The 22,226-nt window shown below is 37.3% G+C and overlaps 3 protein-coding genes across 4 annotated transcripts; 1 reads left to right on the top strand and 2 right to left on the bottom strand.

Moving 5' to 3' along the window:
• The first annotated feature begins 2,778 nt into the window (after positions 1–2,778).
• LOC115630712 (N-acetylneuraminate lyase-like) lies at positions 2,779–4,071 on the top strand. 2 transcript variants are annotated; one of them, XM_030527365.1, is made up of 3 exons: positions 2,779–3,095; positions 3,156–3,547; positions 3,607–4,071. In XM_030527365.1, the coding sequence occupies exons 1-3, from the start codon at positions 2,812–2,814 to the stop codon at positions 4,020–4,022; spliced, it is 1,092 nt and encodes a 363-aa protein (XP_030383225.1). In that variant the 5' UTR covers positions 2,779–2,811; the 3' UTR covers positions 4,023–4,071. The 2 variants fall into 2 exon arrangements, with proteins under 2 accessions (XP_030383225.1, XP_030383224.1); XM_030527364.1 differs by having other exon boundaries at positions 3,604–4,071.
• Positions 4,072–6,669: 2,598 nt separating this feature from the next.
• LOC115630651 (ATP-dependent RNA helicase glh-4-like) lies at positions 6,670–8,026 on the bottom strand. The gene is made up of 2 exons (XM_030527293.1): positions 7,278–8,026; positions 6,670–7,222 (listed from the first exon to the last, which is right to left on the bottom strand). The coding sequence occupies exons 1-2, from the start codon at positions 7,969–7,971 to the stop codon at positions 6,747–6,749; spliced, it is 1,170 nt and encodes a 389-aa protein (XP_030383153.1). The 5' UTR covers positions 7,972–8,026; the 3' UTR covers positions 6,670–6,746.
• Positions 8,027–8,961: 935 nt separating this feature from the next.
• LOC115630420 (nascent polypeptide-associated complex subunit alpha, muscle-specific form) lies at positions 8,962–18,713 on the bottom strand. The gene is made up of 3 exons (XM_030526959.1): positions 18,591–18,713; positions 10,200–11,239; positions 8,962–10,136 (listed from the first exon to the last, which is right to left on the bottom strand). The coding sequence occupies exons 2-3, from the start codon at positions 11,236–11,238 to the stop codon at positions 9,148–9,150; spliced, it is 2,028 nt and encodes a 675-aa protein (XP_030382819.1). The 5' UTR covers position 11,239; positions 18,591–18,713; the 3' UTR covers positions 8,962–9,147.
• Positions 18,714–22,226: the final 3,513 nt, after the last annotated feature.

The raw sequence follows: 22,226 nt of genomic DNA, 5'->3' as shown, positions 1-22,226 counted from the left end.
AGATAGCTCGAAATAAATTATTATTTATATAAGATGCTACATTTTATACCAACTCCATCTACCCTATAATTAGGCAAAGTACTTTATATATATATATATGCATGTCGAATTATATTCAGTGCAAATAATACTGAAGGAGCCTATCCAGTAATATAGTATATAATATACATGTAGCCATTTCATTCAAGTATTGCCGTTAAAAATTACATTTTAGAAAATGTAACAAACTATATTAGAGAACAGCAAATGGAATTCGGGAAATGAAAAGCTGAAAAGAGTTCAGTGACCAAATTGGTTATGGTTCGAAATCCTGTACGATGCCATTTTAATACAGTTAGGTCTATTTAATGATACAGATAAGTGATTTAACCAAACCCTATAGCAGTTACCTACAATCAGTGCCGGTTCCAAACTGTGCAAGGCAGATGGTCGCTGTTTAGACGTACATTAATTATTTATATAAATCATTTGCACGACAACAACTTAATATATAAATTATATATACATACTACTTTGTACCTACATATGCAAAAAACATATAATTCATAAATAATACAATACTATATATAGTATACATATATATATTTTGAATATACAACTTTACAAGTACTCGTATCTTCTGCAAAAGGCATGGCCGCGGCGCAGTTAAAAAGTATTGGGTATGCGAATCCATTTCTATATATGTATGTACATATGTAATACTTGCTAAGCGCCAACAATGGAATGAGAGCGTCATGCAATTTTTGAGTTTAATATTTTTTTGTAATTTTATATGAATTTCAAGTGGAATGACCTTGAAGGCATTGGGATTGTGTGCATATTTTTGAGAAAAAAAATAGATTTTAAATTAAAGAAATTTTTCGAAAAGACCGTTTTAAAGATATATACTTAGTATGTATATTAAGCTATTTATACATATATTCATGAAAGATTATCGTAAGTAAAACCTAATTAGAGAAAATCTCTTGCTGTTAACAGTATAAAGCTTTATTGAGAGCATATAGTCGGCACAAAAACCAAATGTACCAAAACACAAATCCATTTGGATTACAAAATTCCAATTGTGTACCCACTTTGCTTTCTACAAATGGGGGTTATATTGCAAAAGATGTATAAATCGGATCATTAATAAATACATACGAGTATGTATAAGCATTGTAAGCAATACTAATGTTCAGTTACAGTTGCACTTAATACATACATATTGTACCTATATGTTCCCAGTTAAATCAGAAAAAACAAGAATGCCAACACCTTCAAATATTTTTAAAGTCCAATTACAACATACATATAGTATATCATAGAAATTATTAATTAATCGCCATCTGTGCGTTCTACTAGCAATGATAATATAACAAATACCTAAAGATGCTATCTATACGTATGTACTTAAAGCCCCATGCGTATTTTACTATAATTTTACTGATTAAACTGAGAATTGAAATACATATTGAACTATAAACGGTATCCATGTGAAGTTATATTGAAAATCTGCAATTTTCCTCATATTGCAAATTTTATTTCGATTAATACAGAATTAAGCAAGTATAAGTTCTTAGGCACTTTAGTTATACGCTGAGAATGTTTAAGAAGAATCATATATTTTCATTCATTTGAAATAAAAAATTTACATTTTTCTTTAATGTTGAACAAATCTGTTGTTTATTTATTGAGGAGGCAACTCAATTAAACTAACTCCATTAACCCTTACATAGTTGTATGCTTAGCTTTAACAGGTTTTAAATTGACCTTTATAAGGATTTAATCGAGCACATTCTGGGAGCGAACAGCCAGAAGCGCAGCAGAGATGCGCTAAAATAAAATTCATGAAGGCAAACAGAACTCGAATTTACGAGAAGGAAGAGCAATATTCGGGTATGAGACAAAATCATCTTCTTAAATCAACTAACACAATGCAATGCACCTACCAGAATTGTAAGCAGACATATCTGATTGTATAGTCAATATAGACATGCCCGTCTATCCGTCCGTCTGTATGAACGCAAGAATCTCAGAAAGTACAAGAGCTAGAATAACCAAACTTGGCACCAAGTGGAAAAGTGTACAATATTAATTTGGTGTAAATGTATATAACACACAGAAGGAAGCGTGACAGACCCCACAGAGTACAAATGAAAACGTTCTTTATCAGTCTGACAAGACCAGAGAGTCAATACAGCCACGTCCGTCTGCATTTCCGTTCGTTTGTTTGTCTGTATGAACGCAACGATCAGTCTGACAAGACCACGTTCGTCCGTTTGTTTGCCTGTATGAACGCAAGGATCTCGGAAAGTAACTCAAATCATGTATTTTTTTTTCATAGGAAATAACAAAATTTAATTTTTCTTTATCGTTGAATAAATCGGTTGTTTATTTATTGAGGAGGCAACTCAATTTAACTAACTGCATACATGTTAACTCTTCTATCTGTTCCACTTATTGTGAATATTAATTTAGTGTTTTATATACACTTACATAACGCACAGAAGGCAGCATGACAGACTAGTCCGTTTGTCTGCCTGTGTGAACGCGAGTATCTCGAAAACAAACTTTATATTGAGATTCTCCTAGCTTCGAAAAATGACAGATTAATGTTTTTTTCTGATAAACCCCTCCCGCCTTCATAACCACAATTACTGATTTACCATAACTCATTAATCCTGTTTTAATTATTTGTAATATTAATAAGAAAATTTAACATTTGAGAATGGAAAATCTTAATTTTCCCTAACAATTATCAACAAATACATAGATCCGGAAATGTCGTAACAAAAATTTCAGTTAGGGCTTACAAAATTTGCTTCACTTGTCATGACCACGAAGGGAAATACCGAGGGAAATGCTGAAAAAGATGGAAGTGCATCCAAATCCTATTCTATGAGTCCCCCGAAGGAGTCAACGTCGGTTTTCAGAATCAGTGGGAATAGAGAAGAAGAGGTTGTTGATAAGGTCCCTCCATATGATGAAAGGCATCCAAGGGCTACAGACGTGCGGGATGATAGACTAACCCTGGCACCGGAATCGATTAAACGCGCCACATATAAGCATTTTAAGGGCATTATGGTGCCAGTTTTTACATGTTTCAAACAAAATGAGTAAGTAGCTATATGGATTGTGATTAATGTTTCAAAGCTATCAATCACATACATAATTAGGACTCGTTCGTTGAACGTGAGTAACATACCCCGATATGCTGAGATGCTGAGAAGAAATCGCGTAGTTGGCGTTTTAATCAACGGAGTTATCGGCGAGGGACCCACAATGGCCGTAAAGGAACGGAAGGCGAACTGTGAGTATTGGCATCGGGCTGCCGTAAAGAACAATCTGCTTATTATGGTGCAGGTGGGCGGAGCACCGCTTGCCGATGTGCTGTCCTTGGCATCGCACGCTGAGGATATGGGCGTGAGTGCAGTGTGCACATTACCGGAGCTATTCTTTAGGCCACGCGATGTGGACCAGCTGGTGGCCTATTGTCGACTTGTGGCGGAACATTGTCGAACGCGGCCCTTCTTCTACTACCATATACCGTCAATGACGGGAGTGGATTGTAAGCTGGAATATACAGTATTCCTGTTCAATATATTTTACAACTGCAATCCACAGTAGACATGGTGGAGTTCTGTGCCAAGGCCGAGAAGATCATTCCAAACTTTCTGGGTGTTCACTTTGTTAGCAGCGATCTGGAAATGGGGCAGAAATGTTTGCGAAGTGGACGTGTTATATTCCAGGGCTCTAGTGCTTTGGTGGCCAGCGCCCTCATGTCCGGCTTTAAGTCCATTAGTGTGCCAGTTACCAATTGCCGCCCCGATATAGTGGAAGGCATTTACGACGCCTACTATGAAAACGATCTGCGCTTGTCAAGGGAGAGACAGGACGAGCTGAATCGCCTGATCGAGATACACACCCATCGCACCTACATGCAGAGTTGGGTGGTGTCGATGAAGGAATGGTTCAACAAAGAACTAAGTATGCGTTCCCCCGAACTAAGCTTTACCACCGGGCCAGCCCGAAAATATTATTAGAACATGGGTCATATAATGGATAAGGTTCAAATAAACCCTTTACATCTAACATGTATTTGCCATTCTACTTTGGCAATCTTTTCTACTGAAGCGAAACTTCTTATGTCAGGGTTTTAAATGCTGCATCGGCAACCTTTTCTGTGATTATTAATTTCTGCGGTAATTAATGAACGGCAAATAGACCAGATAAAACCAGATAAAAACAGACCAAATAAACCATTTACATCTAACATGTATTTGCAACTCTACTTTGGCAATCGGAAATCTTTTTTTTTTAAGTGAAACTTTGTATGTGAGGGTTTTAAATGGTGCATCGGCAACCTTTTCTGTGACAAACAACAAGTAGACCAGCTGTGGCATGAAGATACGTGCATGAACCTAACGGTACATTCTGATGGTACATGAACATAAACACGTATTCGTCAGCAATTGATTTGCCTTCTGCTTATTTATTACCACCTGGTTGGTTATGATTTTTGTTTTATTCCAGAATTTAATTTTGATGCGAAATGGAACTGCAATGTTTGAGGCTTTTGAAAGCTGCATTAGCAACCATCGGTGACGGCGTTTTTTCTTCCTATTTTTTAGTGTGTTTTTATAGCTATTGATAGCGGTGTTTTTAGTCAGTTCCTAGCGGCTTTTCTATATATTTTTAGTGACATTTTCGTGCGGTTTCCAAGCAGATTTTCTATTTCTCCAGCTACCTATAATTGATTATATAATGGGTTTTTGAAGCTATGCATAGAGGGTTTTAAAGCCATTTTCTAGCGGTTTTTTAGTTTAATAACCGAAAACGATAACCATTTTCTAGCCATTTTTTTTCAAGACCCATTTACATTAGTCAAACATCTTGATTAATACTTATTAAGACCCCTCACCAATTTAAGCAAAAAAAAACTCAAATTAAATTATTCCAATACAACCATTAAATTCCACTTCTATTGCGTGTCGCCCTGACACATCAATTTTTCTTTAGTTTTTCTTTTGTAGCAAGCCATGAAATTTTTGTTCGTTCTACTCAGACCTAATCGCTTCCATTTTCATTTGGCTCTTGTGCGCACAACATCTTACCTATTTCTTTGCCTTTTTAATAATTTGTAATGTTTCTTTAATTTGTATTTGATTTATTTAGTTCAATATTATGCGTTGGCTTTTACTTGTGCAACGTTATACAGGATTGTTTTGGATTGCAATAATTTACAATAATTTTGTAAAATACTATGGATATTATATTCATAATTTTTTAATTTTTGTGTTTAATTCTTTTCAATATCCCTTTGGTGACAAAAATTAAAATCGACCCCTTCTGAAAAAAAAATTGCCGATTTATTGCCAGCTCGCTGGTCCACTCACCGTCATTCTTCAGCCCATCTAGGTGGTCGATGTGATTGCTGTACTCGCCTCTTCAGTGTCGCTGATTTCTTTAATTTTTATTTGATTTATTTATTTCAATATTATGTGATGGCCTTTACTTGTGAAACGTCATACAGGACTGTTTTGTGTTGAAATAGTTTACAATAATATTTTAATGTACTAGGGGCTTAAATCCTTTTGTGTTAAATCCTTTTTCATATCAATTTTTTTTTTAAATATTAGTTTCTGAATACATATAGTTTTGTTTTGTTTTTTTTTTGTTGCAGCAAATTTTTATTTTAAACTTAGTGTTTTTATTTAAAAAAAATTTAAATGCGTTTTTTTTTGTCAGGTTTTTGCTGTTTTTTCAATTTTAACTGAAGTGTCTTCTTACTTCTCTTCAAACTCAGCTTTGAGCGTGGGCCCATTAACCAGTAGAGTTTGCCAAACTTAGTCAAAACTTTAAAAGATTTATTTTTGAGACGAATGTATACGTCAATTCTTTAAAAGAAATTGAAAATCATAGCATCAGCCTAAATTTTTCGACTATCCATGTATTTTACACTTTTAGTAAGTAGCTTATTGAAATAAAATATATTTTTCTTTATTTAATAGTACCTACAAGTATGTATATTTTTATATTGCTAAGGAAATAAATTAGTAAAATAAAATTATCAGAATTTAAAAATTAAGATCACAACTGACACAAACTCACAGCACATTTAAGTATAATTTTTCGGAAACTGTATTATCATGTCAAGCAATAAATTCGATTTTCCTTTGAGAAAAATTTGCACAATTTTGAATTGAGGGGAAAAACGAAATCCAAAACTTCCCACTGGTGGCTGCATTGGCTAAGAGATACACAAGTTTTCCAATATTTGAACCTTTCATTCATGAGCTTTTGATTTTTACAAACTGGCAGACGCAATTGTTTCAACAGGTCTGGCAACTCTGCATGGAGAAGGCAGCATGTGCCGTAAAAACGTTTTACTTTTTAAACAATTAATGGAGTTTTCCTTTTGGTCTTTGCAACTTAGTACAATTTAAATTTGTACTGTAACGCATTTAAAATGTATTGGGTATCAAAATTTTCGAATAATTTAAGTATTTTTAATAAAAATTGTTTGTTTTTTCTTTATTCGTTTAGTACTTGGTGTCACCTTTTGTGAAAGCTAAAGAAAGTTATTAGAAGCTTCTTTCTCGGCTTCGTTTCTCAATTCCCAGATCTTTAACCATTTTAGGAATTCTAATCCACAGAATCAATTAACACTTTTAAAAAAACGTATAAAAGTTTTCAGGGAAAGTTACAAAATAAAGTAATATTTATTTGATTCACGTTTTCAATTCATAAGAAGTGCCGGAAGGCGTCTAGAATAGGCTGTAGGCAACCACTAGGGTCAGAACTGACGATGCGTAGAAGTGTTTAGCTCCATTGTGTGCATCGTGAAGACCCGAATCTGGAGAAAGATACACTGCACCTGGAATTCGCATGAGGCTGGGGTGAGCGCCGGGTACCATCGGAGAGAGTGGCACAAATCCATCGGGTATATTGAAATAAGTGGGAACTGCAGACGTATTGGTGGAAGCAGCTTGAACTACTGCGGGCTGGACAACAGCTGGCGATATCGTAGTCTGTGGAACGCCAGTGTTGATGATGGTTGTGCCCGCTGCCACTTCAGCAGTCGTGACGGTTCCAGGCTGTGCATTGTTATTGATGATAATGATCTTATCAGCACTGCCAGCATCACCAGCAGGCGGGGCTTGATTCACGACTTTAGTCTCCGTTGGCGTCAGTACATGGCCCAAAACAGCACCACCAATAGCGCCGGCAATGAGGCCAGTGCCTACATTAAAGACATATATTAGAGTATGTATTATTGAACCTAGCCTAGGACTTACCCAAGCCTAGTCCAGATGAGGATTGCTGTGGCTGCGGTTGAAACTGTGCACCGGCTGGCAATGGGGATCCAGCGGGTAAGTAAGTGGCACCGGGTGGAGGATAGAAGTTGCCGGCTTGGTGACTCGGATAATGTGACTGCTGGCCAGGATAGGAAAATTCTGTCCCAGGAGGCAAATAACCAACGTTACCAGCCTGCTGGTGTGTAAAATTTGAGTGGAAGCCGTGTGTGGCGTTTGATGGGAATGAGGTGTTATTAAAACCACCTCCACCAAAGCCGTGCGTGCTGTTTGATGGGAATGAGGTGCTATTGAAACCACCTCCACCAAAGCCGTGCGTGCTGTTTGATGGGAATGAGGTGTTATTAAAACCACCTCCACCAAAACCACTGGTCGAGTTCGAGTGTGGTCGGTAGTTGGTAGCAGGAGTAAAGTGCGTAGTGTTGGTCCTGGGAGCCATTTGACCCGCTGATTTAGGAGGACTTGCTGCCGCAGCTGGAACACTCTGTGATCCACCACCATAGCTCAGCCTATGCAGATCTGAATTGCTATACGAAGGTGCTGTACCATGACCACTGGACATCGATGAAGGACGTTTGGGTGGTGGTTTCTTAGCCTGCACGGAATTTGTGGCCAACAGCACTATGAAAGCTAGACCTAAGATTCGGCTGCCCAGTCGCATTCTTAGTTGCGACATACTACTAAGTAATTATTTAAATTTTCCAAGTAATCAGTAATTCGCACTTGCTCGCTTGAGATTTGCTGCCTAACTAAGAGGTTTTCTCTCGTTTCGAGCGCTACAATAATCAATGGTTATCAGCTTTATTGAACTGTTTCCTGTTCTTTTGGCTGATGATCTTGAAATACAGTACATGAGGCAGATAAGGGCGACAAGTTTTGTGAAATTTTGCGGGATTTACATAGATTTTACTGATTCTCATTTTTATTATTTTTGTGTGGACCAAATAAAAAAAAAAAAAAAAAAAAACACCATTGATATTTAATCGGGGAAAAATTCACAGACAAATTACGGCTAGGCTTAAGTTTATTTTTGAAAGAAAAACAAATCAAAATTAATACTTTCACTTAAATCTACGCTTATGTGCAATCGGATTATTCAAATCAAATCTTAGAGGTTTGTACTTTATAATTTAAACACTAAACATTTAAATTCATTTAAGTCTAAGATTCGAAGATTGGAGCAATAATACTTGCATATTCAAATAAGAGACAGTTCGAAAGCAAAAATGATTAAAATTTAAAAAAATTTGAAACTGTAATAAAATATTTTCTTTTCAGTTTATTTTAAAGCTCTTGAATTTTTAGTGTTGCTGCACCATTTTATTTTGTGTCTAAACGGCAACACTGCGTAGATGCGAGCAGTTTTTTAATAGCAAACACGTTGGCAACCCTTTCAATTGTCGCTTATGGCGGGTCTGTATAGTATGTGTTGTTATAAAAAATGTTATTATTAAGTCGTCCAGAAGGAGGCGTATAAGTATATGAACATAACATTCGGTCAACATTCGACCGTTATCTAATTAATTTGTATTTTGTTGAGACTTCAAGACTTTAAGAATATATATTTTTGATCGGCATTCTATGAATGTCCCTCTGTCCGGATTCAGATTCAGTCGGCTGCACGTGACTCTAGCATTCTATAAAAAAGAGAATCAACAATCGTTCGTCATCTAATTAATAATTTGTATTTTATTTATTAGTTTCTAAATATGCTACATACAAAAATTCATTTGGTTTAGAATAAAATAAAGCAATGTATCTGTTCCTTATGCGATCCCCACTTGAATGGCTGGCAAACAGGATTATACATAAATTGAGTAAAAGCTTTTTCAGGGACGCACACCACTCGGACTTAATGCAGGTAGTATGCCACAATCAGAGTCAGTAGCGCAGATATGGTGCTTAATGGGGTAAAGGGTTTGACCCCATTGTGTGCGTCATGTATACCCGACTCGGAGGACAGACGGGCCGACGTCAAATGCTGATTGCCAGGCATGCGCATGATATCGGGTTGGGCGCCGGGCAGCAGCGGTGCTAAGGGCACCGAGCCTTCTGGTGGATTGAAGGGTGTTGTTTGGAATGGTGCTAGGGGCGGAGAGTCGGGAGATGCTGTCACAGCTGGCTGTGCTGGCGGAGAGGTTGCTGGAGCACTATTGGTAGCTGGAGGGGCAGCATTGGTGTCTGTGGGGGCAGCCGGTACTGCTGCAGGCTCTGGCGGTGGTGCAGGATAGCAAGCAATCTTTTCTACCTCAATAGTTTTGGTAGCATCGTTTGGATCTGGTTCGGGGACACGGACAGGTACACAAATAATGCCTCCCGGTGCGGGTGTTGCAGCGGCGTTTGGATCTGCAGCTGGAGATGGTGTTGGCGGCTCTGCAGCAGCATTAGCAACGGGAGCAACAGCTGCAGTCGGAGTACCTGCGGAAGCAGGAGCAGTCTGGACTGGTGTTAAGGGGGCCAACGGTGTTTGCGGGTCAGTTGCTCCAGGTGCCGGAGCTGGAGCTTTTGGGCTGGGGGGTACAGGCATAGCAGCAGGCGCAGGTGCTGCGGGGGCTGCTGCTGGAGCTGCTGCTGGAGCTGCTGCTGGAGCTGGCTGCTGTCCACCGGCATTGATGACAGTGGTACCCGAGCCCACTTCGGTAGCAGTAACTGAGCCAGGCGGTCCATTGTTAATGATAATGATCTTGTCATCGCCACCGCTCTGTGCCGCATTTCCACCGCCGCTATAGCCACCGCCTCCGTAGCCGCCGCCCCCGTAGCCGCCGCTGTAGCTGGTACGGCTGGGCGTGAGTACGTGACCCAGGACAGCACCACCAATTGCGCCAGCAATAAGTCCAGTGCCTTTAAGAAAATCAAAGTGTTAGTGTCGAAGCTTCGATTCCCCGCGGGGTAGAAGTCACTTACCCAAACCAGGGCCAGAAGAGGACTTAGGCGCCTGTGGATAGTAGGTGGCACCGGCGGGTATAGCTGCGCCAGCGGGCAAGAACGTGGCACCAGCCGGTACGGCAGCTGCCACTGGTGCTTGTGGATAGTATGTTGCTCCATGAGGTACGCCGCCCGTTGGATAGTAAGTGGCGCCAGGTGGAACGTGACCAGCAGGATGATATGAAGCACCAGCAGGTGGAGCATAGCCTGAGGGATGATAGGTGGCACCAGCAGGCAATTGACCAGCAGAATGGTAAGTAGCTCCAGCAGGCAATTGACCAGCAGAATGGTAAGTAGCTCCAGCAGGCAATTGACCAGCAGAATGGTAAGTAGCTCCGGCAGGCAATTGACCAGCGGGATGATAAGTGGCACCCGCCGGCAAACCAGTCTGCTGGCGTGGATAACTTGATTGTAGGCTGTGCGTGTTGGTCGCAGAAATCGGTGAGTAGCTACCACCACCGAAACCACCTGTCGCGTTGCGGGGGCGGTAGTTGGTGGCTGGCGTGTAGTGCGTGTTGGTGTTGCTATGCGAAGTACCAGCAGCTGGTCGAGAATTGGAAGCAGCCGAGTAGCTGGGTGGTGCAGCATTCGTCTTATACGATGGATTATAGGCTGGTGGAGGTTCATGAATATTTGTCTTAGCACCACCGATGGGGTTGCTGGCTGAATATGCAGGTGGTGGACCCTGTGCCTTCGCCGGCACATTCCAGCCAATGGGTGAAGCTGTGGCCGGGCGGGGAGCACTCTGTGTTTTTTGCACTTGAGTGCGACTAGGCTGGGAATGTGTGCCGCCAGCATAACTCAGCTTTGTGAGGTCCGAATTACTGTATGAGGGTCGTGAAGCATGACTGCTCTGTGACGAAGATGAAGTACGTCGTGGTGTGTAGGAGCTGGAGCTGCCGGTACGTCCTCGACTGCTGCTGCCCCCATACCAGCGCTTAGCCTGCGCGTCTTGCGTGGCTAGCAGAACCAGGAGGAGCAGAAGGATGCTGCTCAGTCGCGTTGACATGCGCGACATTCTGTGATCAAAGAAAATAGATTTAAGAATTTGTGAACAAAATATGATATATAATTGTAAATAGTATCTAATATATATTTGTTTTTGAGCAAGTTTTTCAGCACTTGAGTGTTTGATATTTGTTAGTTAATTGAGCCCGCCTCTTCTAACTTGAATTCTTAGACAGTCTGCTCTTTGATAAGGAAACAACATCGTCGTTTACATAGCTTCGGAAGAGTTTATTGAAGCCTTTACTTCTTCGTAAATAAAATCTAGAAATCTTTTCAAAATGTTTGCCATTTTTGGTTTGCTAATTAAAGTTTTGAAAATTTTATGTGTCTTTTGTCTTGTTTGCTTGTATTTGTACCCAAATATTGAAATCAATCAAATAAACTTTAAAAAACAATAAACAACATTTTAAGACCAAAATAAATGTGCGCTTGTGAATATCTTTCTTTGAGTTTGAAGTCGATCGGATGAGAAATACTACTTTTTCCTTAAAACTCTGAGGCTACTTTTCCCTTCTTGAGCTTAGAATTGTTCAAAGTCGCTTCTTAAAGGCAAGCTTCTGTCCAAATCTGCGCTTCCTAGTATTTCAATCAGTCGAACAAGCTCGTATTCTCATTCTATGTGTTAAAATCTCATTCCCTCAGCAGGGGTACAATTATGATGTATTTGAGGGATGGGTTTTTCTTTTTCCCATTGCTTTACTCGCAAGTGCTATACGTATGCCTCGGTCTTGTTTAGCTTAATTTCTGAGAGTTTGTCATTCTTCATTTATGTGGGGCTTAAATTTGTTTTTGCATAAACAATTGATTCAATTTGCGCTAATAATACACAAGTCTTATCATGTGTGGGCACGATGGGTCCCACTTTTTGTTGTAGTATAGTGTAAACACAGACAATTACTTTTTGAAATGTGCTTGTTTGTCGTGCATGTTGCAAAGAATTTCAATAAAATAGATTTATTTGCTCAGAGAAAACGGTATCTTTTCACCTACTTTAAGGCGATTAGTGATTAGTTTCTTCTGAACGAAGCAATATTGTAATTCTAGACATAATTGTTAACTCAGCTAGCTGAGGCCATCAAGCAAAAATTAGGGTCCGAGACTTTTCACGTAACGTGTTTAAAATATTATTTCTTTGGTTGAACAATATAGACTTATAAAGTGAACCATTTAATGTATACATTTTTCACCCTATGGAAAAATCTGAAAACATAACTGGGTGTCAAACCCTTGAAGCCATCAAAATCATTACTGATCATATACTACACATATACTTTATTTGTGCTTATTTTTGAATACGGTATATCTTAACAATATCTTTAAATACATTTTTATTATTAGGTGGCTCTCAAAAATAAAATATTTTGTAAAGCTAAAACTGCTTGAAGAAAGCTTACTTTTTTTTCGGGCTAGTGGTTTGACGTCTCAACAAAAATTTCTATATATTTTAAAAGGAAAATGTCGTAATGCTGGGAAGTAGTAGAAAAGGAGCTTCCTCATCTATTGTCTATAGCTCTACTAACTTGTATAGGTGTTACTGTTACCATTAGAAAGGATGCTGTCTGCATAATTGCATTCGCCTTATAAGACAGTATTCCTGCTGATATCAGCTCAAGGAACAAGATCTTCGGATTTCCCTGATGAGGTGGAGTTATTTTATTTTCTTTATAATGAATACATTTTGGTTTAACAATACAATAGTATTTACACGAAGAGGGCCCTGACACCTCTCTAAACCTTGCTTAGCCTACTAGCAATCGCCACTTTATTAAAAATAATTAACTGGTACAAAATCGTCTTTATGGAAATGTTCTACAAAAAAAGAAACAAACCCTTTAAGCACCCCAGGTAGCAATGTTTTAATTTCTTAATTATAGAAATAGAAAACCATTGGATGCATATATATGTAGATTGATATTTAACATTTTTGCAATAGTTGCTATCGAATTTGGTCATGCTTAGCTCATGTTTCCAAACGCTGACGTAATATTTTTTTTTACCATCTTAGGCTCTATACTCGTCTGCCCCAATTCAAAGCGCGTTATGCGTGTCTCGGGCGCCTACTTAATACAAATTAACTTGCCGATTTGGTCGAGTGCCGAGGCTCATCGCGTGGCTACACATCATTGACTCTGTCTCTGTCCGTCCCCAAAACGTCAGACGTTCCTGTTACATTTTTCGTTGGTTCGCCTTTGGTGTGCTTTTGTTGTAATTAATAAAGCATTTTCATGCTTATGGCTAGGCGCGGCCTGAGTCCACAGCTAAACGAAATGAAAATCGTTCTACGAATAAATGTGGGCTGTCTTAAAGGTCAGGTTTGTGGGACAAGGTGAGAAAATTTGAAATCTGTAGTTCATATGAATTAAAGCCGCATTGGGTGTTCAAAAAAAAAAAATTAAATAGTGTGTTATTATTTAAACACTTTCTTCCCATAACAATTTGTTGCTAACAGGCTTTTAAGTATTTATCTTCACTGTATTTTACAATAATAAAATGCTCAATAAATAAAAAATTAAAATTTTCAATATTCAATTAGTTTCAATCATAACAATTTTGTTTGGCAGTCGGTCTCAACATATTATCTTTGTCTGTCAAATGGAAGCCATGGTACAAGATTTTAACGTGGCAGGCCCTAAATAAATATACTCTTTTTTGTTACTACCAGAACAGAAAGGCGTTTTATAAATTCATCTCTAATGGTGCAAGCTTGTTTCTAAAACAATTGATTCACAAATTTTTCGATATTGATTTATTTATGCTCGAATTTCTCATGAGTAGTTTTTAATTAGGCTGGAAATGTGTGCCGCCAGCATAACCTAGCTTTGTGAGGACCGAATCCCTATATGCGGGTCGCACCAGGACTGTTGGATGATGAAGGGGACGCAGACCACCATTGCTATAGAAACATTATAGAGTAAGAAAGGCATAGATTTTACTGTTTAGAAAGTTACGAAAATGGAAACAGATCCATTATTGAGAATGGAAATGCGTAAATTCTCTACATCATTTGTGGAAAAAATCGATTTGTTAATATTATTCATAGCCTAAGTTAAGAATATAAAGAATTTCCCCATCCTTTAGAATAAGTAATCAACTATGGAGCCGTGTCAAACTTTTCTACCAGTTTTTATACCCTGTACCCGATGGGTAAAATGGGTATATTAGCAGCAAAATTTGTAACAGGGCTGCATTAAGTACGTAAGACTATATTCTTAATCAGCATAACAAGGGAAATCGATCTGGATATGTCTGTCTGTCTGGATGAACGCCTGGATTGCGGACATTGCTGATCCCATATTGACCAAACTTTCTATATTGGCTCTCCTTATCCCCAGTCAGCATGAGTTTATTTTATTTTTTGTGATTTCCCCTTAGCCCTGGTACGGAATTTTGTCAGTACTGCCCATAATTCTAAACCAAATTTTGCACACGTAATCTATACACAATTCTCTACTTTTGTTTTCAATTTTGTTCAAATCAGTCTAAATTCACTTCATTTGTTAGCGAAACATTTTCACTCGAGTACTACACCTACAAACTGATCTACTTCTTCTTCTTCTTACTTCCGATATAGGCATAAATTTCAGCGCCGGAATGTTATTTATTTAAAGTGTATTTCAACATCGGGCGTGCTCGATTGCAGCATTCCCTCCTTATTATCTCTTATTTGAATTAAGGCCCGATGTAAGTTAACTTAAAACAAGTTATTTCTGGAGAGCAAACCTGTTTCACGGGCTTATCAATAAAATGTTTATGTTCAGAAGAAAGATTTTTAGTTTATTGTGCAAAATCTGTCAAATGAGGACGCGTGTAGAGTATTAAAAATTACCTTTCCCTTCTCTCAAATCGTTGACCTTGATGCATCCCATTAAAACGGGGCACAACAACTTTTTTTTTGTTACACTAAAGTTTCAGCAAAGCCATTGTTTTAAACATATTTGCATTAGATGCGGCGCATTTTAAAAACAATTTTAATTAACTGGGTGACTCATGCTATGAAAAGCCGGACAACAATTCGATGAAGCGCATGCGTGGCTGTGACGTCATTCAACTATCTCGTAATTGCTTGCTATTTGGGTTTCCATTTCTCTGTTGCTTTTACGTCGCTGAAATTTTCTTAGAAATTTCATTGAAAACAAGCAAAAGCGCAGACGGACCAGAAAAATTGCGCAAATATGGCTTATCACGTTTGGGGTGAAAAGTCAAGCTCGCATTATACAAGTATATAAATATATGTATGTACGAGTAGATCGATACACATTACACATTCATCTGTACAATCGAGATTCAATATTTTCGAAGCTCTAACGTGAGTGTAAAACTCATTGAAATTGCTTGTTTATTGCAACAAACCAGGTTTTTAGCTTTTTCATCTTTCTCTTCGCCTACGATCATATTTTACGGTTACCTAAGTCAAGTTGCACAAAATAAAAAACATAAGTACACAACGGAAAGGTTCAAGCAAATACAAAAATAAACAAGAGTGTGGGTAAAAAGAAATGAGCAAAAACGAAATGGTACGAATTTAATTGGACATCAAAAGCTGCTCTTATGTGTGGCTTACTGTTGTAAGCCGAGTGGCTGGGCTTGTTTGGACAAGTGTAGCCTTTCGAAAAATAGGCCGAAGTTAGCGCAATTGTACAAACACTGGCGTAATATTATGACTTGCAGCGAAATGGGAAGTTCCCATACGTATATCAATGAATCTACATACATCTATTAATGAAAAGATATTGACAATTAAGTAAATCAGCAGCTGAAAAATGAAATAAAATGTGTAAGGGAAATTATTTAGTGATGCACATAATTAAGAATCACAGCACCCGAATTTGGAGTCTAATAAATTCAGGGCTATACAAATTTGTTATTTTGTTTTTCTTTGGACAAGTTAACATAAGTATATCATGTATTAATAGCCCCAGTTGAAAAAACATAACTTGTTTTTTTTGTGTATTTATAAAGCTGCTGGCTAATTTTGAAACATTTATCTTCTCTTGCTATAATCTTACATACATATGTTTCAATTTCCTGGTTAGCTAAGTATTTTGGATTCATTGTTTTCCATAAAAACTCATAAAACAATGCAACAGAATTATTCCATATTATTCTTTCGAGCTTTATTTAATAATACTCAGATTTATTAGACGCGAAAATCTTTATGTAATAAACGTGTGAGTTTGTTTCAAATGTCAAAAAGTAACAAGTAAAAAAGCTAAAGTCGGGTGTCCCGACTTTGAAATACTCTGTACATATGTTTACAATAATTATAGAAAATAAAAAAAAAAAAGAAAAAAAAATTGGATCGATTTTACCTCTCTCGGTATTCGAACTCACGTAAAGGGTGTATAATTGCACATTTACATAGCAATTGCGTCTGTGTGAGTGTATGTATGCCTATGCGCATCAATTCGTGTCTGTGTAAGCATTTTCGCAGTCAACCAAACAGCAACATCAACAACAGCCGCGGGCAGCGCTTGAGCAGCGCTGCAGCAGCAAATATATTTATGGCTATAACTTCTTGGTAAATCGGTCTATCATAGTGAAACTTGGCATACGGACACATAATTACTAACTGGGAGTATTTGCAAAATTTTAGCCAAGAATTACGGGAGTTAGAGAAAATCGCAGTTGCGGGGGAGAGGGGGGAGGGAGGGGAATTCCAAAATATACATTTTCTGCGTATTCACACAAGGCATCTTGGACTAAAATTTGGTGTTCCTAGGTCTTATAGTCTCCGAGATATAGGCGATTATACGAATGGAAAATCGAGAAAACCCCCATAGGGGGGAAGTGGTGGGGAAAATTAAAAAAATAAAACAAACTCGTATAGAATACACACATAACGCATCTTTGTGGAAAATTTGGTGTCTCTATCTCTTATAGTCTCTGAGATCCAGGTGTTCATACGGACGGACAGACGGACAGACGGACAGACAGACAGACAGGGCTAGATCGACTCGTCTTGTCACGCTGATCAATAATATATATACTTTGTGGGGTCTGCCACGCCTCCTTCTGCCTGTTACATTTTTCAGCTCCCGCAAACCTAATATACTCTTGTACATTTCATGTACAGAGTATAAAAATTATTTATAACTTCGATTTTTGGAGTAATCAATTATTTCATATCAAGAGAGTTATTATTTTAGCTTAGTATTGTGTTTTAAATTTTATTTTCTGTAATGAGGAACCAATTAATCAATAATTTGATTTCTCATCACTAAAATAAACTTAAAATGTTTCCTTAAATAAATACAACAAGGTTTTAACTTGCTAGAAAGGGTTTTAAAGCCCTTTCACTAATGTCAGTAAAAGCATCAGTCTAAGCCCATATTTCTTGGTATCATGTTCCTGCAAAGTAAATTGAAAATGCAGTCTCTATTGCTTCATATTCTGTAAAAGAAACTATTTTCTTTGATATATATATTTAGCTCCCTATGTAAATATAGTAACATTGTAAAAATGTTGATTTGTTGTTTGATTTGTTTTGGTAGCGGGAAAGCGAATGTAGTGGTTAGCTTTGATTTTGAAAATTCTAAGAAATTAATGCGCCGAGTTGTTGCCCCATTTATTGTTGCACACGCGCGTATAATATGTGACGTCAATGGGGCGACACACAGACTCACTCATGGACTTGATGACTAAATTAAAAATAAACCTGTTGAATATATAGGGAGAAGAATTCAAAACAGGCATACATTTTTCAATGCAAACGATGACATTTCTGTATTGTGTATGGAAAATTCCGAAAATTGAAAGAAAATTTGTTGGATCATTTTCACTGAAGAGCGGCGACCACAAGTTAGAAACAAAGACCGCTCCATTGTAGAGTGAATATATTGCGTGCTTTTAAATTATAATTATTATGTCTGGCATTTACTCTGTTATGATGTTTGAGGCACGCAATTGGCATTTAAAAATATGTATAATACTTATATACGTATAAGTATGTATGTACGACAGTGGTCATGCATTCTGTTTATTTATTTTATTGATGAGCACTCGCAATGACCTTCAACTGGAACAAATATCTTGAACATTTTAATTGAAACAACGCGTAATTAAAGTTTAATTTTAATTTCGACTCCTCATATTGATGAGTTAAAGAGACATACTATGCATACATACGAACATACATACATATATGCAAATGTACATAAGTACATGAAAAGATTTTGCAATTGTTTTTGAGAATAAAGGCAGCTCGTATTTATTTATTTGTTGTTCATGCACTTGAAACCGGTCTTGGAACCCTGAGCTTTACAATTTCCAGTTTATGATTTTTGCACAGTTTGTTTTTTCTTTGTTTTGTTTTATTATTAATTATTTGTAGGTAGCTGGGTAACTATAAATTATTCTATTTACTTTGCCGTTTTTGTATGCCAGTAACTGTGTGTTTGTTTTCAATAAAGCGCGCGTTCGACCGCGATCGATTTATATAGATACGTCTCGCACTAAGTTCCCCAAACAACTGAATCGAGCTGTACTGTGTGCTGAAAAATTTTATGTTCCGCTCCTTTGTTGGTGGACGGACGGACGGACGGGCATTTACGTCGCTTCGCGTCGTCGTTGCTGACATTAAAGCAGACTGCGGCGCGAGCATGAGCTTGGTGAGCGAACGACCGCAACTAGTTGTTGTCTCTTGTTGTTGTTGCTCATATATATAGTCATCTGGAATAGCGTGTAAACAACAACAACATTAGGCACAGTCGGGGTTTCTTGTGTGCCGTCATTTAATTTTTGTTTTAGCCGCTACTATTTTAGTTTGAGGGGCTTGTATTTTTTAGTGCGTCTGTGTTTTTATATTCGTTCACACTATGCTAACTAAGTTGCTTGACATATTTGTTAAGTGCTAGGGGTATTCTATATTGCACTTTGAAAGGTTTTTATTTCGATTTTGTTGATCAGCTGTTCACAGCTCTTCTCTACAAATCCTGCAGTGCGACAATATTTCTTAAACTGAAGCTAGTATATTTAGATTTTTTCAAGTAGGTACAAAAACATATTTTCGAAAAAGTAGTGGAAAAGAAAGAGAAAATATATATTTTGCCGAAGAACTAAGTGTTATTGATTCTGCTGTGCTGTCACCTTTTTATACCCTTTTTAGAGCAAAACAAAAATGCATTTAATGAGTGGAATTAAATTTTTCAAGAATATGACCCTAAAAGCGGTTAGTGAAATGGCGATTGACTGGATTTCATTGTCCAAATAAACGAAGAGTTAATGAATGCCTAAGTATAGTAGATTCAGTTTTTTTTCAAAAATTTTCCTCTCAACTAAATAATGAGTAAATGCAAATGTATGTGGAGAATGGGTATAACTTTGGAATTAGTCGATTTTTAGTTATATTTAGCATATATACATACATTTTTATATTAAAACCTCCATATACTAAATATAGAAAAACTATGAATGATTTTTTTCAATTTAGCTCGCCATGTCGCATCTGCAATGGTGCGAGCGTGTTGTCATATTGCTGTTGGTGTTCGTCTCATTTGCCCGCTCGCCTTAGTTTTGTTGTTGTTGATGTGGGGATTAATGATGAGCGCCAAGTGAGTTTCATTGGTGTTGCTGGATCGCCAAACATAAACGCATCAAAGCATAACAACACACATTGATATACGAATTCAAAAACGTTCACATGGGCATTGGGAGGAGGTGGCTCGTTACTGGACGCTTTGTTTTGCAGCCGTCGTCAACGTCAATGTCGACGCCGACGACGACGCTGACGACGCCACTGTCGCTGTTGGCGTCGGTGTCGCTGTCGCAGAGGTGTTTGTGTTTGGGTGGCGAGGCGTTCATGCTGTTGTTGTTGTCTGCGCCTCTTGTCCAACAACAACTGTCAACATTTTGATGTAGCGCCAGCAACTTTGACGTGGGTTGCGTGTTTATGAAGAAGAAAGTTTCCACAGCTGTAGGGTAAACAACAAGGCTCAAGCTCTTTAAAGCTTTAAAGTTTTAAGAACTAGACTAGGGCTTTTTCTTTTACACACAAAAAAGTTTCGTATGTATTCTAGACAAGTATTACTCGTATTACTTTTAATTACTGTGGTAGTTACTACACGATGGCAAAGAAAAAATTACAATAAAATAATTAAACAATAACACAGTTAAAGGGCAAAATGTCGATAGTATAAATAAGTAAAATTCATTTATTTAATTAAAATAATTAATAAAATACTAATTTAGATATGTGTAAAGTTCTTATGTGTAAATTGATGTATTATGATCAGTAGGATACCAGTTTAAAAGTAATTAAAAATGTCGTATATATTAACAAAAAAATAATAATTTTATTCTTTTCATTAATTGATTGAGTCTTTCTTCAATCAGATTGCAATTTATTTTCTTTGTCATAGAGAAGCTGATTGGAAATTGCTCGGTCTCTGCTCCTATTAATTAAAGTAAAAGTTTTTTTATTTGCAATGGATATGTGCAAAAGAAACTTAATTTTTGTTTCTTTTAAATATTTATAAATTAATAATGTAGTTTTATATTAAACAAAGAAAAATATGTTTTATGTGATTGAGTTCCTTTGTTCGCTTAAAACTAAACTAATGCGGCTCTGTTTCAAAATATCAAATGGACTAATGGAATATTTGCATGTACATATGTATGAGACAAAGGGCTGCCAATTTTTTCAGTTTTAATTCTCTATTTAGATTGAAATGTTGACATTAATTTGTCCAGATTTTGGTTCTTGTTTTCCACTTACTACATATACACTCGTATGTATTTGTTTACAAAATCCATTGTTTTTTTTTCTCAGTATCACACAGTGTGTTGAGGTATGAAGTTCGGTAAGTGAATTATAGTGGCACAGGGGTTTATGAATATACTATGTGGATATGTCACGAGGAATGAAAAGTTCACTATATCAGTGATTAAAAAACATAATTTAAGAGTTAAAGCCCTTTAGCCTTAATAATTAATAAAATGCTAGCTTGACCAAAAAAAGGAAGCATACTATATTATTGGGTTTTTACTAATCTGTAGTTCTTAAGGAATGTATTTTTTGAATCAAAAATAAATTAAACAGGCTACTGTGAAAAAACCGTTATAATCCGGCCATTATTTTTAGAAAAAACTTCCTAGCTTTTACGAATGGAAAGAACAAAGAGATTTGCAAAATTGCAAATTTTTCAGCTTCATAAACGAATTAATTTGTAAAACAGTGACATTTGAAATATCACTTCTAATTCTAATGCTTTTGAACTGAAAAACCTACGCTATTCCGAAAATGGGAGAAAGCTTTTTACGGTGTTTATTAAGATTCCGGAAAAAGGTTTAAGAAGCAGTAATTTTTCAATTTTAACTTAACTACTCATAATTTATAATTCATTTAGTTTTTAATTTTACCTTAAGAACTTTGTATTTACCAAAAAAGAAAAAGAACTTAACTACTCGGAATGCAAAACGCGATCTTTTCCACCATAAAGGCGGTAGCTAAGGTATTGCGAGACGCCAAGGTACATAAAGCCCAGAAGCACGATGCTGAATTAGTTGGTAGAATCACGGGCATATTGAAGAGTTAACTGTAGGATTTTTTCTACGGCAAGGAGTTGAACAAGTTCATCAACTCTCAACTCCGATAGTGCCCCGTGGGGTTCCACAAATTGAGGTGACCTTTGGCCATTAACGGATATAGCCATGTCCGTCTGTCCATCTGTCTGTCTGTCCGTCTGTCTGTCCGTCTGTCTGTATGAACGCAAGGATCTCCGAAAGTATAAGAGCTAGAATAACCAAACTTGGTATACAGATTCTTCTGAGCCCGAGAAAGGACGAGTTTGTTCATTTTTTCTGATCCACCCCCCCCCCCCCCACTCCCCCCCTATTAACGATTTTCTATAACTCCCGTAATTCTTGGAATTTTAAACTAAAATTTGGTAGACACATCCAGTTAGTAATTATATATCCGTATACCAAGTTTCATTATGATAGGTTGATCAGAAAGAACGTTATAGCCATATAACCAGGCCCAATGCACACATACATACATAT

Source organism: Scaptodrosophila lebanonensis, unplaced genomic scaffold (assembly GCF_003285725.1).
Source record: "Scaptodrosophila lebanonensis strain 11010-0011.00,11010-0021.00 unplaced genomic scaffold, SlebRS2 tig00001410-arrow-pilon, whole genome shotgun sequence".
Classification (NCBI taxonomy): domain Eukaryota; kingdom Metazoa; phylum Arthropoda; class Insecta; order Diptera; family Drosophilidae; genus Scaptodrosophila; species Scaptodrosophila lebanonensis.
Note: the sequence above shows the minus strand (reverse complement) of the source record. Positions and strands in the feature narration are given on the sequence as shown.

Coding starts and splice junctions, on each gene's coding strand:
- LOC115630712 (XM_030527364.1), top strand. CDS start 2,812: ATGACCACGAAGGGAAATACCGAGGGAAATGCTGAAAAAGATGGAAGT. Junction 3,096..3,155: donor ACATGTTTCAAACAAAATGA/GTAAGTAGCTAT, acceptor ATACATAATTAG/GACTCGTTCGTTGAACGTGA. Junction 3,548..3,603: donor GTCAATGACGGGAGTGGATT/GTAAGCTGGAAT, acceptor TGCAATCCACAG/TAGACATGGTGGAGTTCTGT.
- LOC115630651 (XM_030527293.1), bottom strand. CDS start 7,971: ATGTCGCAACTAAGAATGCGACTGGGCAGCCGAATCTTAGGTCTAGCT. Junction 7,223..7,277: donor CTCATCTGGACTAGGCTTGG/GTAAGTCCTAGG, acceptor TCTTTAATGTAG/GCACTGGCCTCATTGCCGGC.
- LOC115630420 (XM_030526959.1), bottom strand. CDS start 11,238: ATGTCGCGCATGTCAACGCGACTGAGCAGCATCCTTCTGCTCCTCCTG. Junction 10,137..10,199: donor CTCTTCTGGCCCTGGTTTGG/GTAAGTGACTTC, acceptor ATTTTCTTAAAG/GCACTGGACTTATTGCTGGC.